The sequence below is a fragment of the Brachyistius frenatus genome, unplaced genomic scaffold (assembly GCF_029030835.1).
Source record: "Brachyistius frenatus isolate BFR_SWC_R1_liver_20210118 unplaced genomic scaffold, ASM2903083v1 Contig_130, whole genome shotgun sequence".
Taxonomy (NCBI): Eukaryota; Metazoa; Chordata; class Actinopteri; family Embiotocidae; genus Brachyistius; species Brachyistius frenatus.
In genome coordinates this window covers 225,546-242,336 of record NW_027210729.1, presented here as the reverse complement: position 1 = coordinate 242,336, position 16,791 = coordinate 225,546, and the positions used below count along the sequence as shown (strand labels likewise).

The 16,791-nt window shown below is 40.2% G+C and overlaps 1 protein-coding gene across 1 annotated transcript in view; it reads left to right on the top strand.

Annotated features, from left to right (window-relative positions):
• Positions 1 to 16,791, top strand: part of nkain2 (sodium/potassium transporting ATPase interacting 2) — an 85,007-nt gene that overhangs the window by 57,234 nt on the left and 10,982 nt on the right. The window contains exon 5 of the mRNA XM_069714372.1: positions 12,552 to 12,612. Coding sequence (XP_069570473.1) covers positions 12,552 to 12,612 — 61 coding nt within the window. The remainder of the gene's footprint in view (positions 1 to 12,551; positions 12,613 to 16,791) is intronic.

Sequence of the window (16,791 nt, the reverse complement as noted above, 5' to 3'; positions counted from 1 at the left end):
AACACAAACCAATTTGAATGCTGCATTGTTTAAGTTTGGTCAGAGGAAGGGCAACTGCTCCCCGCTGTCACCAGTCTTTATGCTGATGACTCCAGCAATGTACTTCAGAAAAATAGCATTAATATTTTTATTCTGTGGCCACATGAGGGAAGCAGAACAAGCTCTAAGCAAAATAATGACACATTATCATCTTATAGACTTATTATAATGAGTGCGTTACCTAACAATGTATGCCTATTTTCACATCCAAAAAATTTAAATATTAAGTCTTCTAGATTTTTTTTAGGTTGCAAACTTGTTTACCCATAAAGATTAATATTATTCTCATATTACTTGCAAAAATAAAAGGTTAAAAAAAAAAATCAACTATTCCTGTTAGTTTTTCTGAAGTTTTGATGTTGGTTTGCATTAGCTGTTTATTTTATTTTTTTAAGTCTGTTTTCAAAGTGTTGTTTCTGGTTTTTGTGTTTTAATATATGCAGTGATTAAATGTTTGCATGAAGAGTTTTTCTATGTCTGATGTGTGACAAAGTGCTTTGAAATGAATGCATGTTGTTCTGATGTTCTATACAGTTACACTCGCCAGTACATTAAGTGTAATGTACTCTTTAAGTGTATTCCAGCCATGCCGGCTTTTTTGTCTGCTGCAGTGGTTAAGGGAATTGTGGGTAATTCTGCAACTTTGTGGTTTCTGTTTTAGAGTAAAATATAGTATCTTGGCTCCATTAAGTTAATAACTTTATACCCTCATTAACATAGAATAGGCTGGATAAGCTGCTTTAGAAACTCTCCCCCTATCTCTGTTTTCTGTGTGCCTCTCGGTCTCATTTCATTGTTGCAAAAGCGATTTTCTTCTCTGTTTCCCTCTGCCTGTCTCTTACCCTCGCTCTCTGTATTTATTCCTCTCCTGCACTGTCAAACTGTAATAATTAGGAGGATCAGAAGAGGGAGCAGAGGGAAAGAAAGAGTAGGAATGAGGGAGGCCTGTCACGTTTCATCTCAGTCTCCTGTGTACTGTTGCTCTGTTTTTTCACTGTGTATATACGAACACAGACACACAAACAAACCCGCACTTTAATGTTACTGCATGCATTATTACATCAACAGTAAGACTTCGGATGGGAGTGAATCTATGTCTTTTTCTTTTTCTGCACCTTCCTCTCTTACTATGCATAACTGTCCCCTCTCCTCATGTACTCCCTCTCTGAAAATCGATAGTGGTACTTATATTGTGGCTGAGTGCCAAGCCACCACACAGCTGTACCACTGTCTCACTGTAATTGGTGTGTGGAAACACTGTCATGCTCCATGAGCACAAACTCACCAGTCTGACGGGTTCACTGGATAACTGGATGGCTGGTTTACTGTAATTGACTAAACTGTACCCGAAGCTGAATGATTGGACATCTGCAAGTTTTCTGATTAACTGATTCTTGGCAGTGAAAAAAAAAGGAGTAAAAGGGTATTTGGGATGCGTAAGGCACAAGTTTTCAAGAAATCAAGTCACAAAAACAGATGAGGATATGGCTGGACAGTGTGTTGAAGAGGAATTGTCACTGTGGCTTTGCAGCTGTCAACTTCTTCAACAGAATATGTTTTTGTTTGGTTGGGTGGTCAGTTGAGTACGTAATGGACTAGTCTGCCTCTGTGATTGGCTTACTGACTGTTTGATTTTGTCTCTAGCTTACTGAGTTACAGATTCATATGATGCACCACTGCTGACTGAACCAAAACAAAATTTTGAAATTATTCTTTATTTCTACAATGAATACGAGGAGGCGGCACAGTGGTGCTCCGGATTCCTCCCACCATCCAAAGACATGCGTGTCAGGTTAATTGGTGGTTCTACAAATTGCCCTTAGGTGTGAATGAGAGCATGAATGGTCTTTGTTTCTGTCTGTCTTTCTGTGTTGGCCCTGTGATGGACTGGCAACCTGTCCAGGGTGTACCCTGCCTTTGCCCAAAGTGAGCTGGGATAGGTTCCAGCACCCTGTGACCCTGTTCAGGATAAACCGGGTTTAGATAATGGATGGATGAATACGAGGGCTGATCAAAAAGTGCAACATTATGACGTGAACAGAGCAGGGGTAGGCTTTGAGATTCATGAGTAAATATTCCAAGTTTCTTCACATGATCATCATCAGCACCTGAATTGCACACATTTTTCTGACCGCTGGTGAAGGTGCTTCTGCGCCATGGACTTGAGCATAAAGCGCATGTCAAATTTTGTGTCAAACTCAGGAAATTGGTAATGAAGACCATTCGAATGCCTACAGCATTGAGACAATGAGCCGGGCGAGGTGTTTTGAGTGACATCAGAAGGGGAAGAACGTCACTGACTGGTGGGTTTTCGTTGTCATCCGCAGAGCTTTGTGACGTGAAATCTTCCAAATCCAAATGTGACGCTCTGAGACTTCTGAGAGAAAACGTGGTACAAATGACTTGAACTGTGGTGCAATTGCTCCTTGGTTCAACGACATAACGATACGCCTGTTCACAAGTCTCAAGTTTCTCTATGACAATGACCACTACACCTACTAAAATGGATTTTGCTCCCTGCGACATCTTTGTTTTATCGAAATGTTGACACAGAATTTCAAGGTTTCTCTGCTCAAGTTTCAGGTCCATGGCGAAATTGCAGATGTAAAATATGTTCATGTTGGTCACAAAAACGTGTGTAACAGAGGTGTTGATGTTGATCAAGCGACGGAACATGAAATACTTACTCATAAAGGTTACAGCTTCGTGCACATCACAGTGCCACGCTACGTTTGCTTGCAACACGGGCAGTCTCTGAATGTTTTCATCACCCTTTGTAAGAACATGTATCTCATACAGTATTTAAAAAAAAAAAGCAAATTAGGCTTTGTCCAATTGTTCATACACAATATTTTATTTCATGTACATGTTAAAATGTTACATAATTTATTGATGTCCGACATTAGAGGCTGATTGATTGTTGCTTGTCTGTTACAGTGTTATTTTTCATGAGTTTTCATTATTTTTCCAAACTTTACAATATCTTTACAAAGTCATTGCAAAGTATGAATATAATCTGTGCTCAGAACGAACAGCGGGCCACTCTGTAGATCTACACAGTGCTCAGTGAAATGTAGGCCATCTCGGCCAGTCTGTGGCATAGTTGGGGAATGCGTAAGCATGACTTCCGTAATTACAGGGTTTTTTTCTGCTTTATTGTACCTGGTAACAGCAGAAAGTGAAAATCAAGTTATATTTCACAACAAAGAAATGTCTGTGACGGAGCTTTCTGCTGGCTCATTGGTCTAGAGTGTAAGTAATTTCATTGATTAGCATAACTTCAGCCAGAGTGGAGCAACTAATCAGTGAAATTCCCCACTGATGTTTTTGGTTGGGAGGAAAACCTGCAGACAGTCCTCCACTGCACACAGTTAAGTAACATTGACTATTAAACATAATGGCCTCATGAAGAAAATTAGCCTTAGCTATGCCATCTTGTTTACATGTTACCCCATCAAGGAACCCTGTACAATATCAAAATGCATAGTCAAATATGTTGGGCTCCAAATGGGCCTCTACCCTTGATACATTTCTGGTGTAGCGTCCAAAATGAGGATAGTGCTGTCAAAACCTATAACCAGCCGGCAGCTTACACTTTCAGACAGCCATGGCCCTCTGCTCACGTTGCAGCTGCTCAAAGTAATCATTTCAGTTGCAGACAATTACAGCACCTTGTAAACCATATTGGACTGCATTCACAGTATTCATAACAATTTATTTGATGATTTTAGGTAGGTAGGTAGGTAGGGTAGGTATATACTTTATTAATCCCCGAGGGGAAATTTTTTCGCCACAACAGCATACGTACAGGAGCAATAATAGAAACAATAGAATAAAATAATAATAGAATAGAATAATATAATAGAAAAGCAATAAAATAAAAAATATAAATATAAAATATAAAATGCACAGTACATACAGTATATATACAGTACATTAAATATCTATATATATTATATACAACAAACCAATAAACACAGTCAACATATATATATATATATATATATATATATATATATATATATATATATATATACATACGGTACAGTATATATCTATATATATAATATACATATAATATACAAGCAACCAAGAAACACAGTCAACAGTGTTATTGTACTGTGATGGATTTTGCCAGAGGTGAGTTATTGTAAAGTCTTATTGCAGTGGGCAGGAATGATCTCCTGTATCTGTCCTTGTGACAGCGGAGCTGGAGGAATCTTTTAGAGAAAGTGCTCCGCTGTCCCTGCAGCAGGTGGTGGAGAGGGTGGACAGGATTATCCAAGATGGACAATAGTTTGATCAGCGTCCTCCTCTCCACCACCTTTTCCAGACTATCTAGTTTGTAGCCGATGATGGAGCCGGCCTTCTTAACCAGCTTGTTGAGTTTGTTGGTGTCACCGGCTCCAATGCTGCTCCCCCAGCAGACCCCAGCGAAGTACAAAGCACTGGCCACAACAGACTGGTAGAACATCTCCAGCATCATGCTGCACACATTGAAGGATCGAAGTTTCCTCAGAAAAAAGAGTCGACTCATCACCTTCTTGTAGACAGCATTGATGTTGGTCTTCCATTTCAGTCTGTTGTCGATGGACACACCCAGGTACTTGTACTCCTCCACCATGTCCACCTCCTCTCCCAGAACTCTCAGCGGTTGTGGAGCCGTCGCCTTCCTCCTGAAGTCGACCACCATCTCTCTGGTCTTGGCCACGTTCAGGAGCAGGTGATTTCTTCCCGCCCACTCCACAAAGTCCTCCACTACTGCCCTGTACTCATCCTCCCGTCCGTCCCTTATACACCCGACCACTGCAGAGTCATCAGAGAACTTCTGCAGATGGCAGGACTCTGAGTTGTACTGCAAGTCAGTAGTGTAGAAGGTGAACAGAAAGGGAGACAGAACAGTTCCCTGAGGAGCTCCAGTACCACTGACCACCGTATCAGACAGCACACTGCCCAGACGGACAAACTGTGGTCTGCCTGTCAGGTAGTCAGTGATCCAGGAGACGGTGGACGTGTCCACCCCCACCACCCGCAGCTTCTCACTCAGCAGCAGTGGTTGGATGGTGTTGAATGCACTGGAGAAATCAAAGAAAGTGATTCTCACAGAGTCACCGGTTCCATCCAGGTGAGACTGAGCTCGTTGCAGCAGGTAGATGATGGCGTCGTCCACTCCCACACGAGGCTGGTACGCAAATTGCAGAGGGTCCAGAGAAGATTTCACAACCGGACGGTAGTCGTTGAGGCCAGATGGAGTCTTCTTCTTGGGGACAGGAACCAGGCAGGTTGTGTCTAACTCTTTCAAAACAGTGAACAAAACTAAAACACAATCAAAAAGTTACATAATAAAATGATTCAGACAACTTTGAGCTCCCAGCTGTGATGCCCATTTAGAAAAATCTGGGGAAAAACAATGCGTCCTTTCTCTCATAATGATCTGTAAGATGACAGTGATCTGTAATGACCACAACACACTGTGGGTTCTGTTAAAGGTCCCGTATTTTGTAATTTTATTTATATCCAGACTTCCTTTTTTTTAGGAAAAGATAGGTGCCATATAAATACTATGAATGTGTCAAAACGCTTAGTCCAAGGAGAAATTACGAAAGTCCATATTCAGCGACAAGCCAGTTGAACTTCTATAAGGTTTCGATGTCACAAACTCGTCCTCATGTCATATGTCTGCCCTCAGCACAACTTTTATGTGAAAGAAAACACAAAGTGGTCATTCTGTTTCAGTAACTAGTAAGCAACAAGATCAAAGAAAAACTGCAGTTGGCCAGAGAGTTCATCACTCAGAAAAGAATCAGCCAATCAGCCGAATGGGTCATGTGTCAATATCAATGTGCCATAAAGACACAGACACAAAAGACCCTGTTCCTGGTAGAGCTCCAGAGAGAAGCTTCAGAGATGTAAAACTATATTGTATTTTTGGTACTTAAAACCACAAAAACATCTTCTTATGGATATCAATACTGCAAATAGAACACTGGAAAAAAAAAAAAAGGGTAAAACATGGGACCTTTAATATAGTCAATTTATGTGAACATGTGATTGTTTATAAATTGTCAAATTTCGATGTCGCAAAAAAATGACAAACTGCTTCTATTTTTCCATCCTCACCATTAGGAAAGAAGCAGAGTCATTAGCATATGAGATGTTTTTGTTTTATTGTCATTTGTATTGACTGAATTGAATGTGACATTGTTTTCATTGGCTTCAGACAACGATGTCATGTTCGGGTCAAATTGCATTCATGGAAGAAGACCAGATTGGTTTTCATAGCTGTTGTTATTCAGCGATGAAGGTAAGGGAGAGGAAAGAGAAAGAACAATGCATGACAATTGAATGTCAGTCAACCAAAGCCACCACTGTGCTCCACAGCACTAATCCTGTCTTTGCTGAATAAGTAAAACCTCTAATTTTTGTTTTGTTTTTGCTTCTTTTTTTTTCAAATTAAGACAGGTATCAATGAAATTCTTGAATCAATTAAACAAAAGCGTGCATCAGTGGCAGTGGCAAAATTTATGCAAAACCGTGTTTTAGTCAATTTATGGTTCATTTGTTGTCAGTCTAAGCTGTTTATAGTTTTGCAGAAGCATCAAACAACAGTTCAAACAAATTTAGATGTAATCACTGATTGTCGTGTTACAGCAATATTTCAGTGCAGTTCGAGCTAACAAAATATGTTTGTCACAAATAATTCACAGAGAAGATGGGAAGACTGGAGCAAAATGTTAGTTTGAGTTTTAGTCGGCATCATCGGCACATAAACTTGTTTAATCCGATGAATGTGACACCATCACAACACAACTCATCTGCTGTAGACTGACATAGCCGTAATGGATTCTCTCATTGGAGATGAATTCATTTTCCATCACTGAGTAGTGCATCCAACACAAAGCAAGATTAGCCGACAGATAGACAACAACTCTATAATTAAGATTCAGCATAAACATTGTGAATGTTGCGAGACAGGAAATGGGACAGAATTCATTATGGATCTAAATAACATTGTGATGTCGTTCAAAAGCTGGACATGCTTTAACCTGTGAGCTGATTCAGTTTTTTTCAAGTTTACAGAGAAAATGCAAGGCCGACAGTCTTTTCCGCTGCATTCGTTTGGGCAAAATGCAATCTCACCTTCCCCTCTGCTGGAGGACAAACTGCATCACTGGATGACTGACCTATAGACGCCCTCCCCTGGCATCTGTCCTTGCGTTTGTAAAAGGTCTCATCCCGTGATGCTGTGTCTGAATTTTCTGGTCTATGCAGAACACACACTGTAGATATCCTCCTCTCCTTACTGAGCACCAGCTGTTTGACATTCAACAAATTTCTCCCTGTGCTGCTTTCAAAACTTGCAGGTGCTATCACAATCTCTTCTAAGGGAGCATTTGGGACATGGAAAGAGTGATGATGCAGTTATTGTTTCTTAGTTTATTGGGAATTCCTTGCCTGGAATGTATATTGTGAATGAAGCCCTGCAGTTTTATAGGATCCTCCAGCAATTTGGCCACAGTGTTAGCTGTAAGGTTCGCAGGAGAGCTTTTACCTGCCAGATGACGGTAAAATCTATTAATAGGACAGATACCTTGACACTGTACTGACACTGGCTACATCCCAGTTTACTGTGGTAAAGACTATAACTATAACTGCTAGTTTAAAATGCCAAGAATAAGCGTATTCAATGTATATCAGAATCAGATTTCATTGCTAAAAGATTCATATTCCTGCAGTAACCTACTGACCTCTTCAATTTTCGTTGTCTATTTATTTATTACATCTTTTATCCATACTAGTGTAGAACTGTTTGTTTTGGGCCAGAATAAAAACACTCAATAACTCTTTGACGAATTGTCATTAACTTTGTTTACAGTTATTAATGGTGGCTAAAGGATGGCCCCTTATGGCTTTGGTGATGCACTGACTTTTCCTCTCGCACCACCATAAGGTTGATATTTGTTGTTTTGCATTAAATTTCTTGAAGACTCCTGGTTGGATTCCCATTTATATTTTGTTCAAACATTGATGGCCTGCAGAGGATAGTGTTTACTTTGATGATCCATATTGTTCCTGGTGTCCTTCAGTTTGTGACCAGGTACCTGCAACGCTGAAAAGATGGTAAACATTGGCTTAGCATTCTGCTCAAAGCACTGCTGTGCATAAGTACAGTCTCAAAGAGCCTCAAGCATGGCTGCAGACTCTTTGTCTGATTTGTTATGTATTACATCCATGTGCTTTTTTTTTTTTTTATTCCATCCATTCTTTGTCCACACTACTTATCCTTTCTAGAGGGGTCACCAGTCTATTACAGGGCTGGCAAATAAACACAAACAAGCATTCACTCGAACAATTACACCTGTAGGCAGTTTAGAGACTCCAATTCAAATGGTTTTTCACTGTTGAAGGACCGAGCTGACTGGCAGGTATAAACCCAGCATAGTCTTTTTGTATCTTGCTTGGTGACAGCACTAACCACTGCAGCACCCCCTTTCATTTTCATTCCATTTAAAAAAATAATTTAAATATTGTTAACGCAGACTAATCTGGTGTTAAGGCTGAGTGGGAGCCATAAAATGAATTTATCAAGACATTGCTGATAAACTTCAGGGGTTCAAATGGATGCCTGTAAATGTCTGTCAGTTTAAAATGGCCCAAATTGGGCAGGGTGCTCACTTTGCAGTCATTATTATTGCAAATATTTGTTTAGAACATTTTGTTCAAGCTCTGAAAAGGAAAAATGTTACAATCAACCACTGTGGAGAGGAAAGAACATGTACATTTGACAGTTTATTACCCATATCATTACCTTTCTCCACTTTAGGATAACGCCACCAGGCTTTACTAACTTACTGTTGCATAACTAACTGTGTTTACCATGGCAACAAGCACCTGCTGCGCAGTATGTTTCAGAAATGGGCTGAAGACTGTCCTCCTACCTCCTGGGATGGTGTGAGCCAGTGTGTACATAAAACCATAAAAACGTTCTGTGCTCTGAATGAGCTGCACACCGCTGTGAGGTGAAGTGGTGAAGTTGTACAAGTTTATTGCCTGTCAGGCTGATCAGAGCAGGGATCCTGTCAGAGGCGCTGCTAAAGTAGTGCTGTTTCCGTTTCTGCTCGTCACACCAAACATCCCTCTGTTTTTCGGCAGCAACTAGGTAACATTAATCCACTGACTAAATGAAACAGGGAGCCGGTGTCTGTCTGAGAAACCAAGAAGAAGCTCACTTAAATTCAGCCCATATAAATGCCAACAGAAGTAGAAAATGTGGATAGAGGAAAAGCTCAAATACCACATCTCTCTCTTTAGTCATGCACACACTAACTTAAACTGCACTCAGTCACTATTATTATCAACCTATAGCTGATAATTATTCATTAGCTTCACAAAAGCTTAAAATTAGGAAATGCTACTAAAGAAATTGAAGTGGCAAACACAATTAGTGAAAGAAATGGCAGCGCAAGTTACCAGTGTGTCAGATTTAGGGGGATCTATTGGCAGAAAGGGAATATTATAATCATAATCCTGTTTTGATTTGTTTATAATCACTTAAAATTAAGAATGATTATGTTCTCATTACCTAATGAGCCCTTTATATCTACATCCGGAGCAGGTCCTCTTACCCAGAGCCTGACATGTTGTACCACCATGTTTCTACAGTAGCCCAGTAGGGACAAACCAAAAAACTGCCTCCAGAGAAAGACTTTCACGTTTCTCACAGGTTTTGTGGCCACCATAGATTATCTTATTCTCCCAGAAGATGAGGGGTGTTGAGATGGTTGCAATCTGCAAACTCACCATTATATGCCACGAAATCCTACGCACTGCTCCTTTAAATCTAAAATGTCAACACTGAATAAAACTGAAGTGCTGAAAGTTGATTTTTCTGTTACAGGAGATGAACTGAAATCATTAGAGTATGACACATCTTGAATTGTAAATTTTTAATCACTGAAAGAAGATGAACACAATTCTCTCTCAATCACATCCTTGAGTACAGTTTCTCTTGTTAACAATAGAGTAATCTGGATGCTGCCTGTTTTATTGTATGAGTCACTGGGAGGGAATAATTCAGACTAGAAAATAAATAAATAAAGTTATCTTCAAGGAGAATATCAGTTGCATCATTGTTGGGCTAAGAGATGTGGAAGGTTGTTTGGATATATTTGATCAAAATCTGCGTTGGAGCAACATCTGTTCCTGGAGATTTTATTTTGTTTTTGTTTGGATTTTTTGTTCTTCAGATCTTGTTCCTGCGAAACTCAAAATGCTAAACACTTAACTTTTCAGAGTTCACGAGCAGGATAGTCCAAATATAACTGCAGACCTGCTCAGACCCAGAACTCCAGCCATAAACAAGATAAGGTGCAGACACGTCACAGCCCTCTAACTCATATTGGTGCGGCCCAGCTATCTCAGTTGGATTTCTCCACTTCGGGATGGTATAATCAGATTTATTGTAAACAGGATATTGTGTTTACAACATGCAGCAACCAAAAAACTTCATAGTTGAGTTTCAAGAATATTAACAGGATATTGATGTGCAGACAGACGCACTCTCGTCACAGCTGATCAAATATTCTCTATTGCAGGGCAATCTACAACGTGGCTCTCTGTTCCCTGTTCAGTCGCACTAACAAAACTGCACCCAGAAGTCATTTCCAGAGGCAATGAGCCTGTAGGAGACAGAGCGTGCTCCGCATCAGCTTCTCACTCCGTGTGTCAAGAAACTCCCCAAACTCCTGGAAGGCTTTTAAACAACATTTTGACTTTGTGATGTTAAAAGTTTCCTTCAAGTGGAAACTACCAAAACAAAATAAGAATAATTCGAGCTGGATTGGCAGCAGACAGGAGAGGGAGCCTGGTGACAGCCGAGTAGAGTTGACAAGCACCTGTGACCAGAGGTCATTTTTCAAGCCATATCTGCTACGTAATGCTCATTGATTTTCTCATCACCATTGATCCACTATGCTGATATTTGCAGCATTGTCTGCTTCAAGTATTTGGCTCAGCTTTAAGTAAATTCATCCCCCCATGCAGCAAAACGCTGCGTTTCTGCAACTCGTTTACTGAAGAAAGAAGACAGGGAGGAGGCACAAGGAAAAGGTGGAAGGAAAGAAACGGGAAAGGGATATAAACGTAACAGAGAAAGGAAGAGAAGCAGGAAGGAAATAGTGAGAGAGAAACCAGGAGAGAGGAGCTTTGGGAGCTGAACATTATTTAGACTAAATGAGGTCAAGACCTTGAGATATACTCTGAATCTAAAATGTAGTTTTTCACATTGGCAGCTTGCTGTTTGTTCGTGTGTGTGTGTGTGTGTGTGTGTGTGTGTGCGTGCGTGCGTGCGTGCGTGCGTGCGTGCGTGCGTGCGTGTGTGTGTGTGTTGGCATGCGTTCATGTATACCAAGCAGGTCAATGTCATTTGCCCCTCTCACGTAAAGCCTTATTTGAGCAATAAGGCCTCTTTATTCAGGGAAGAAGGATGTCCACTTAATGCCTCAAACACTCAAATACAAACACACACATGTTTACCTCAATGTCGGCTTGTATCCTCCTCTCTTCCCACATTTCTTTTACTCTTTCCTCGTATGTCATCGCGGGAGTAATAAGGTCACTAAAATGCCGAACTTACATTGACTGCACCTTCCTGTATATTTGCTCCAATCGACCACCTCCTATCGGTCGCCTTGGAAACAGACAGCCAATGAGAGAGCAGATCAGAGAGCAAAGGTGTTCTGCTCACGTGGACTGCTGTGTCACTGTCTAAACATCACACACATTAACGCAGGTTTAATGCTGTCTTTCCTGATAACCGAAGAACTTTTGGTGAATGTTTAGCCCCTGTTATTTTCCGGTATGTGAGAGGCTTCAAACAGATGCGTGAGACCATGAGGTAGAGCGATGTGAGGTACTTCTGTTGGACACAACAAAGCCCAGAGAGAGAGAGGGAGACTGGTGGTGCAAGGATTTCATTTTGATGATAGTGACAAACACAGAACTATCCGCCTCGACGTCGGGACACGAAAGCAACAGACCGAGCTGAAAATTCAATTTCAGTGATCACAATCTTGCTTATGTTTCCCCACAGTGCCATTATGGAGAGACGGTTGTGATGTTTCTTTTTTTTTTTTTTTTTTTTTTTAGTTGTAAGATTTAAAGATGTGATTTAAAACAGTGTCAGTCCAGCTCTGAAACCATGAAAACCTGGCCTAACCTTGTGGTTGTCATTGAAGATGCCAGACGTGTGTGTGTGTGTGTGTGTGTGTGTGTGTGTGTGTGTGTGTGTGTGTGTGTGTGTGTGTGTGTGTGTGTGTGTGTGTGTGTGTGTGTGTGTGTGTGTGTGTCCATTGATTCAAGTGCTCTATGCTATTTCGGAGCAAAATACCACGGTGCTGTTCTGCTCCACTTACACCAACACCTGTTTTCTCTGTCTGTTCCAACTATTTCTTCTGTGTCTGTGCTTTTCTCACTTTTCCCTCCCTTTCTCTCACTTTTCTCATTGTCTCTAGTTGGTGGGGTTTATCTACGCCTGCTACGTGGTCAAGCTCATTTCTGAAGAAGAGGATAGCTGTAAGTACACAAGTCACACAAAAACACAAAAATCCTCCATTTAAACAGGACGTCTCATCTCTTTTTCAGACAGACATGCGTATCGGAAATATCCTAATGTGGACAAACACGAAACATTCAGGGGTTCATTTAAGTTTCAAACTTTTGCACCTAATTGTTTCACTATCAAATGAGTCAATGAGATGTTGGACACATCCACAGGTGGAAGATGATGTCATTTGGAGAGAGAGCAATGAGAGAGGAAAGAGAACATAGACATTCTGGCTATCGCTATCTTTTTATTTTTTTTAATGAATTATGACTTGTGAAGAAAAAATGTATTGACTTTGTATTTCATTAGAGAAGTTGAATGTAAATTTATGGAACCAACCCCTAGCGGCTCTTAGGGGTATTTAAAGCACTTCTGTATTGGCCTCCTTTTTCACAGCTGGAAACTACGTCCACTTTTATATTGGCTGAAACAGACTCTTGACGTGTTGCATGCTTCCAGTTACTCATGTAAAATCTGAATCTTTGACATGATGGCTACATTAGGATCCTTATCAGTCACCATCCGTGCAGCACACATAGAAACATTATTGTTCATGTATTGCAATGCACAGCCAGTTGGTCCTAGTATTATCAGGGTTGCCAACTCTAACACTGTTGGCGTGAAACACTCGCTCTCAGGCTGTCACACTCCCACGCAGACCAAACGAACCTCATGCCAAAATAAAACATTTAAAACGAAGGAAGCCTCAAAGCCCCTCCTTTATGAAAAAATAACCACATAGTTTAAATAGGCTTTCTTTGCACACAGGATAAAGTCTGATAAAAAAATGTTGGTGCTACATTTTTGTCCGTTAACACCATAAAACCAAAAGCACAAAACATCTTTCGTGTACTGTATGTTGAGTTTTGCCTCATTCATGTTGCTCTACAATTTCACATCTATAACAAACTGAAAATTCCATAATAATAATATTTTCCCATGACTAAGACAGACTCTGTACCAGGTTCAATCAATGAGACTCATCAATAATATATGTCTTGAAAACCATCATTACGAGCTGAAGTTTTAGTTTGTTGCTTCCAGCTGATTGTTGGAGTCTTTGCTATGAGTTTATTAAACACCTGCAGCTTCATACAGCTGTTGGATCAATATGAACGTCTCCAAAGTTAGAGAACTGTGCACCTTTACGGACGTGGCACAACAGCAGTAACTCCATTACCTATTTATAAGCATTAATTATCCTGGACACAGGGACAGGATGGGTCAGGATCTAGTTGCAAATTACATTCTGTCCTTTTCAGCCCATCAGACAGGTGAGCTCTCTCTCACAGAGTCGCAGTTTATGAGTAACAGTCAAATTAGTGGTGACACAGAAGCTCTGCTCGGGTTGAGGCGTGAGCTCAATGGCAGCTATCAGGATATTTTTATTTATATAAAAGTTCAGTATTATGTGTAATCATTATCATAAAAAGGAACAAATTAAAGATGAGACTGTTTTTGTGTGACTGCTGAGATTTCATCTTTTACATTTAACATAGTGTTAGGTCACGTTGGCTGTGACAGTGTAGACTTTCCATTTCCAACAAGAACAGGACGTTATTACCTTAGCATCCACAGCTGTTGTGAACACAGTGGTTGTGATAGTCACAAAGAATAACCTGTAATGCCCCCCAACCACATGTAGATACTGTATTTATTGACTTTTTTCCTTGGCACTAGTCTAAGTGGTAAATTAGTTTGCAGGACAGCTCACATCAGGGCTGTCGATGTTGAAATTGCGATGATACTGTGGGGATGAAAACTGGTGCTTTGACAAAATATTTACACAAAGAGACTTATTGATTAACATCAGTAATGTGGATATAATGAGTAAAGGCAAATAATATAAACAAATACATCAGTCTGTTAGGTACAGAAGCTGACATCACTTTACTGTAATGCAGCCTTTAAAACCAGGAAAAGAAAACACTATACACAATATTTAAAATATAATATCATATCTGTCTTAAATTACAACATGATATAATGTCGATATATCGCCCAGGGCTGGCTCACATGAGAGCAAGTGACCACACATTTTAATCTGCTGCTCACACATTAGTGTTTTCGGTTTTGTAAAAGAATATAGCCGCCTTCAAACTCTTTAAATGTCCCTCGTTGCGCTGACCACCTCACCAAATGTAGAAATCCAAAAGATTGGAAGTCCCACTGACTGTGCTTGGTTACGGTTGCCAAGCTCTGACGGCTCGCTGTTGGGAGAGGGATGGCGAATGGTCAATTTGTAATGTATTTGGTAAAGTAGCTTTGATTGGTTTCAAGTCAAGCTGGTAAAGTAATTCCAACATGTTGCCCCCTTTTCTCTCCGTCCCCTCCTGTCCGGTTTTGTTCATTTTCCTCGTAACAAAGCAGCGGGTTTGAATGAAGCAGTCTTGGACTCGGGGTCTTTACGAGTGCTTTAACGACAGAATTCAAAGCGAAACTTGTAGCCCGCAGGTCTCACAGCCGGCCTCGTTCGATTACAGTGGCGCGCAGAGAAAGAGACGAGGGAGAGAGTGTGAAGGATGAAGAGAGCTAAGTAGATTCATGCTAGATCAAAGTTGCCTTTCATTTGTACTGTAGGTCTCTCCCACATACTTAGCACTTTCAACCGCCATATGCCAAGAAACCGTCAAAAAGAAGAAAAAAAGATAGAGGGACAAAAGACACTGAAAGATGTTCACCAATCCATTCATGCATCATTTATCTTTATTCAGTCTGTTATCAGTTCATCAATAAAACCATGCTGATTGGAAAGTGTGCACCTTTTACAGAGACGACATCTACCACTATTTAAGCATTTTGACAGCCTAAATGAGTCGCATTTAAAGTGTGTACCAGTTACAGACGACGGAAATGAGGCAAATCATCATGTTAATTCTGTTATTTTTGCATTTGAAATGCGTTGTGCATCTGGATGCATTAACTTGAATGAGCTCATTTACCCGAGGCCATCAGTTTAGTTATTCCATTAAAGTAGATGCAGACGTTCTTCCTAGGGATCAATACCCAGACATGTCTTATTCAAAACTGGACTAAGGACGCTGTTTGCTAACATAAATATTGATAGGTAATGAATGCAGATGGGATCAGTGGAAATAGTTTAAAGCGCCGAGAGGAGACACATTTTCCTGCTTTCCTTCCTGCCCAAAGCACATTTTTTGGGGCGGGGGCTGAGATTGACAGGGAGAGGTTATAAAACGGTGACAAAACTACCTAAATAAAATATTAAATCGTCCCACTGTTAAAGTTAGAGTACAGTTCAGAATCATGCATCACTGGATTTATCCCAATTTAATGGAGTATAATTGAGTTTCAGGGCTTATTTTTGTGGCTATTTTTTTAACAGTGCATTTTAATAAGCATGATGATGACAGTGAACCTAAAATGCCATTTTGCCTCTATGTCTTAAATAATTAATGTCCAACAGTTATTATTTGGCCTCTCCTTAAATGTTGTATTTTGGCCCTTGGCTGTCGACGCTGCACATTTCTGCTTATTTTGGACCCCGAGAGAGAGTTTGGTAGAAACAAGCAGCAGAAAGAGCTGCAGGAATATGTTTAGTATTGATGTGAGCGTTTCTGTGCTCACTGATGTGGAACAATGCTGCTTAAAACAGGCATTTGTTCAATCACCCTTATTTTTAATGCAACAACTGAAGGATGAAGTTTGAAATGATGACATTTATCAATTCATTTTGTGTCTTGTATCTCATTTAAAGACCCTGGAAATGTATTGTCGGCTTCTTTTCATTGGGTAATGTGGGCCCACAATGTCCTGCTCAAATTAGAGCAGTTTTGGATATTTCACAGGAGCGATTTCAATGCTTGTACTCGCTTTCGTCGCTGGTTTGAAGAGGGAAAAGCTACACTGGTGAAAGAGGATGTCAAAATATACAGCATTTCCACAATTAATCAGAGTTTACATTTCAATCAGCACATGAAGACAGTTATGGATCTTTGCTTAAATTGCCAATCAACTGAACATTAACTTTGATTATTATTTAGTTTTATTTTATATATATTTTATGGTCTCAGAATTAGAATTTGAATCCAAGTTGTTAGGAGCTTTGTGAAATTCAGACAAATTTCACCTCTTGATTTTTGCATCATCAGCAGACCATCTATTCATCAGTTCTCTGAATCACATCA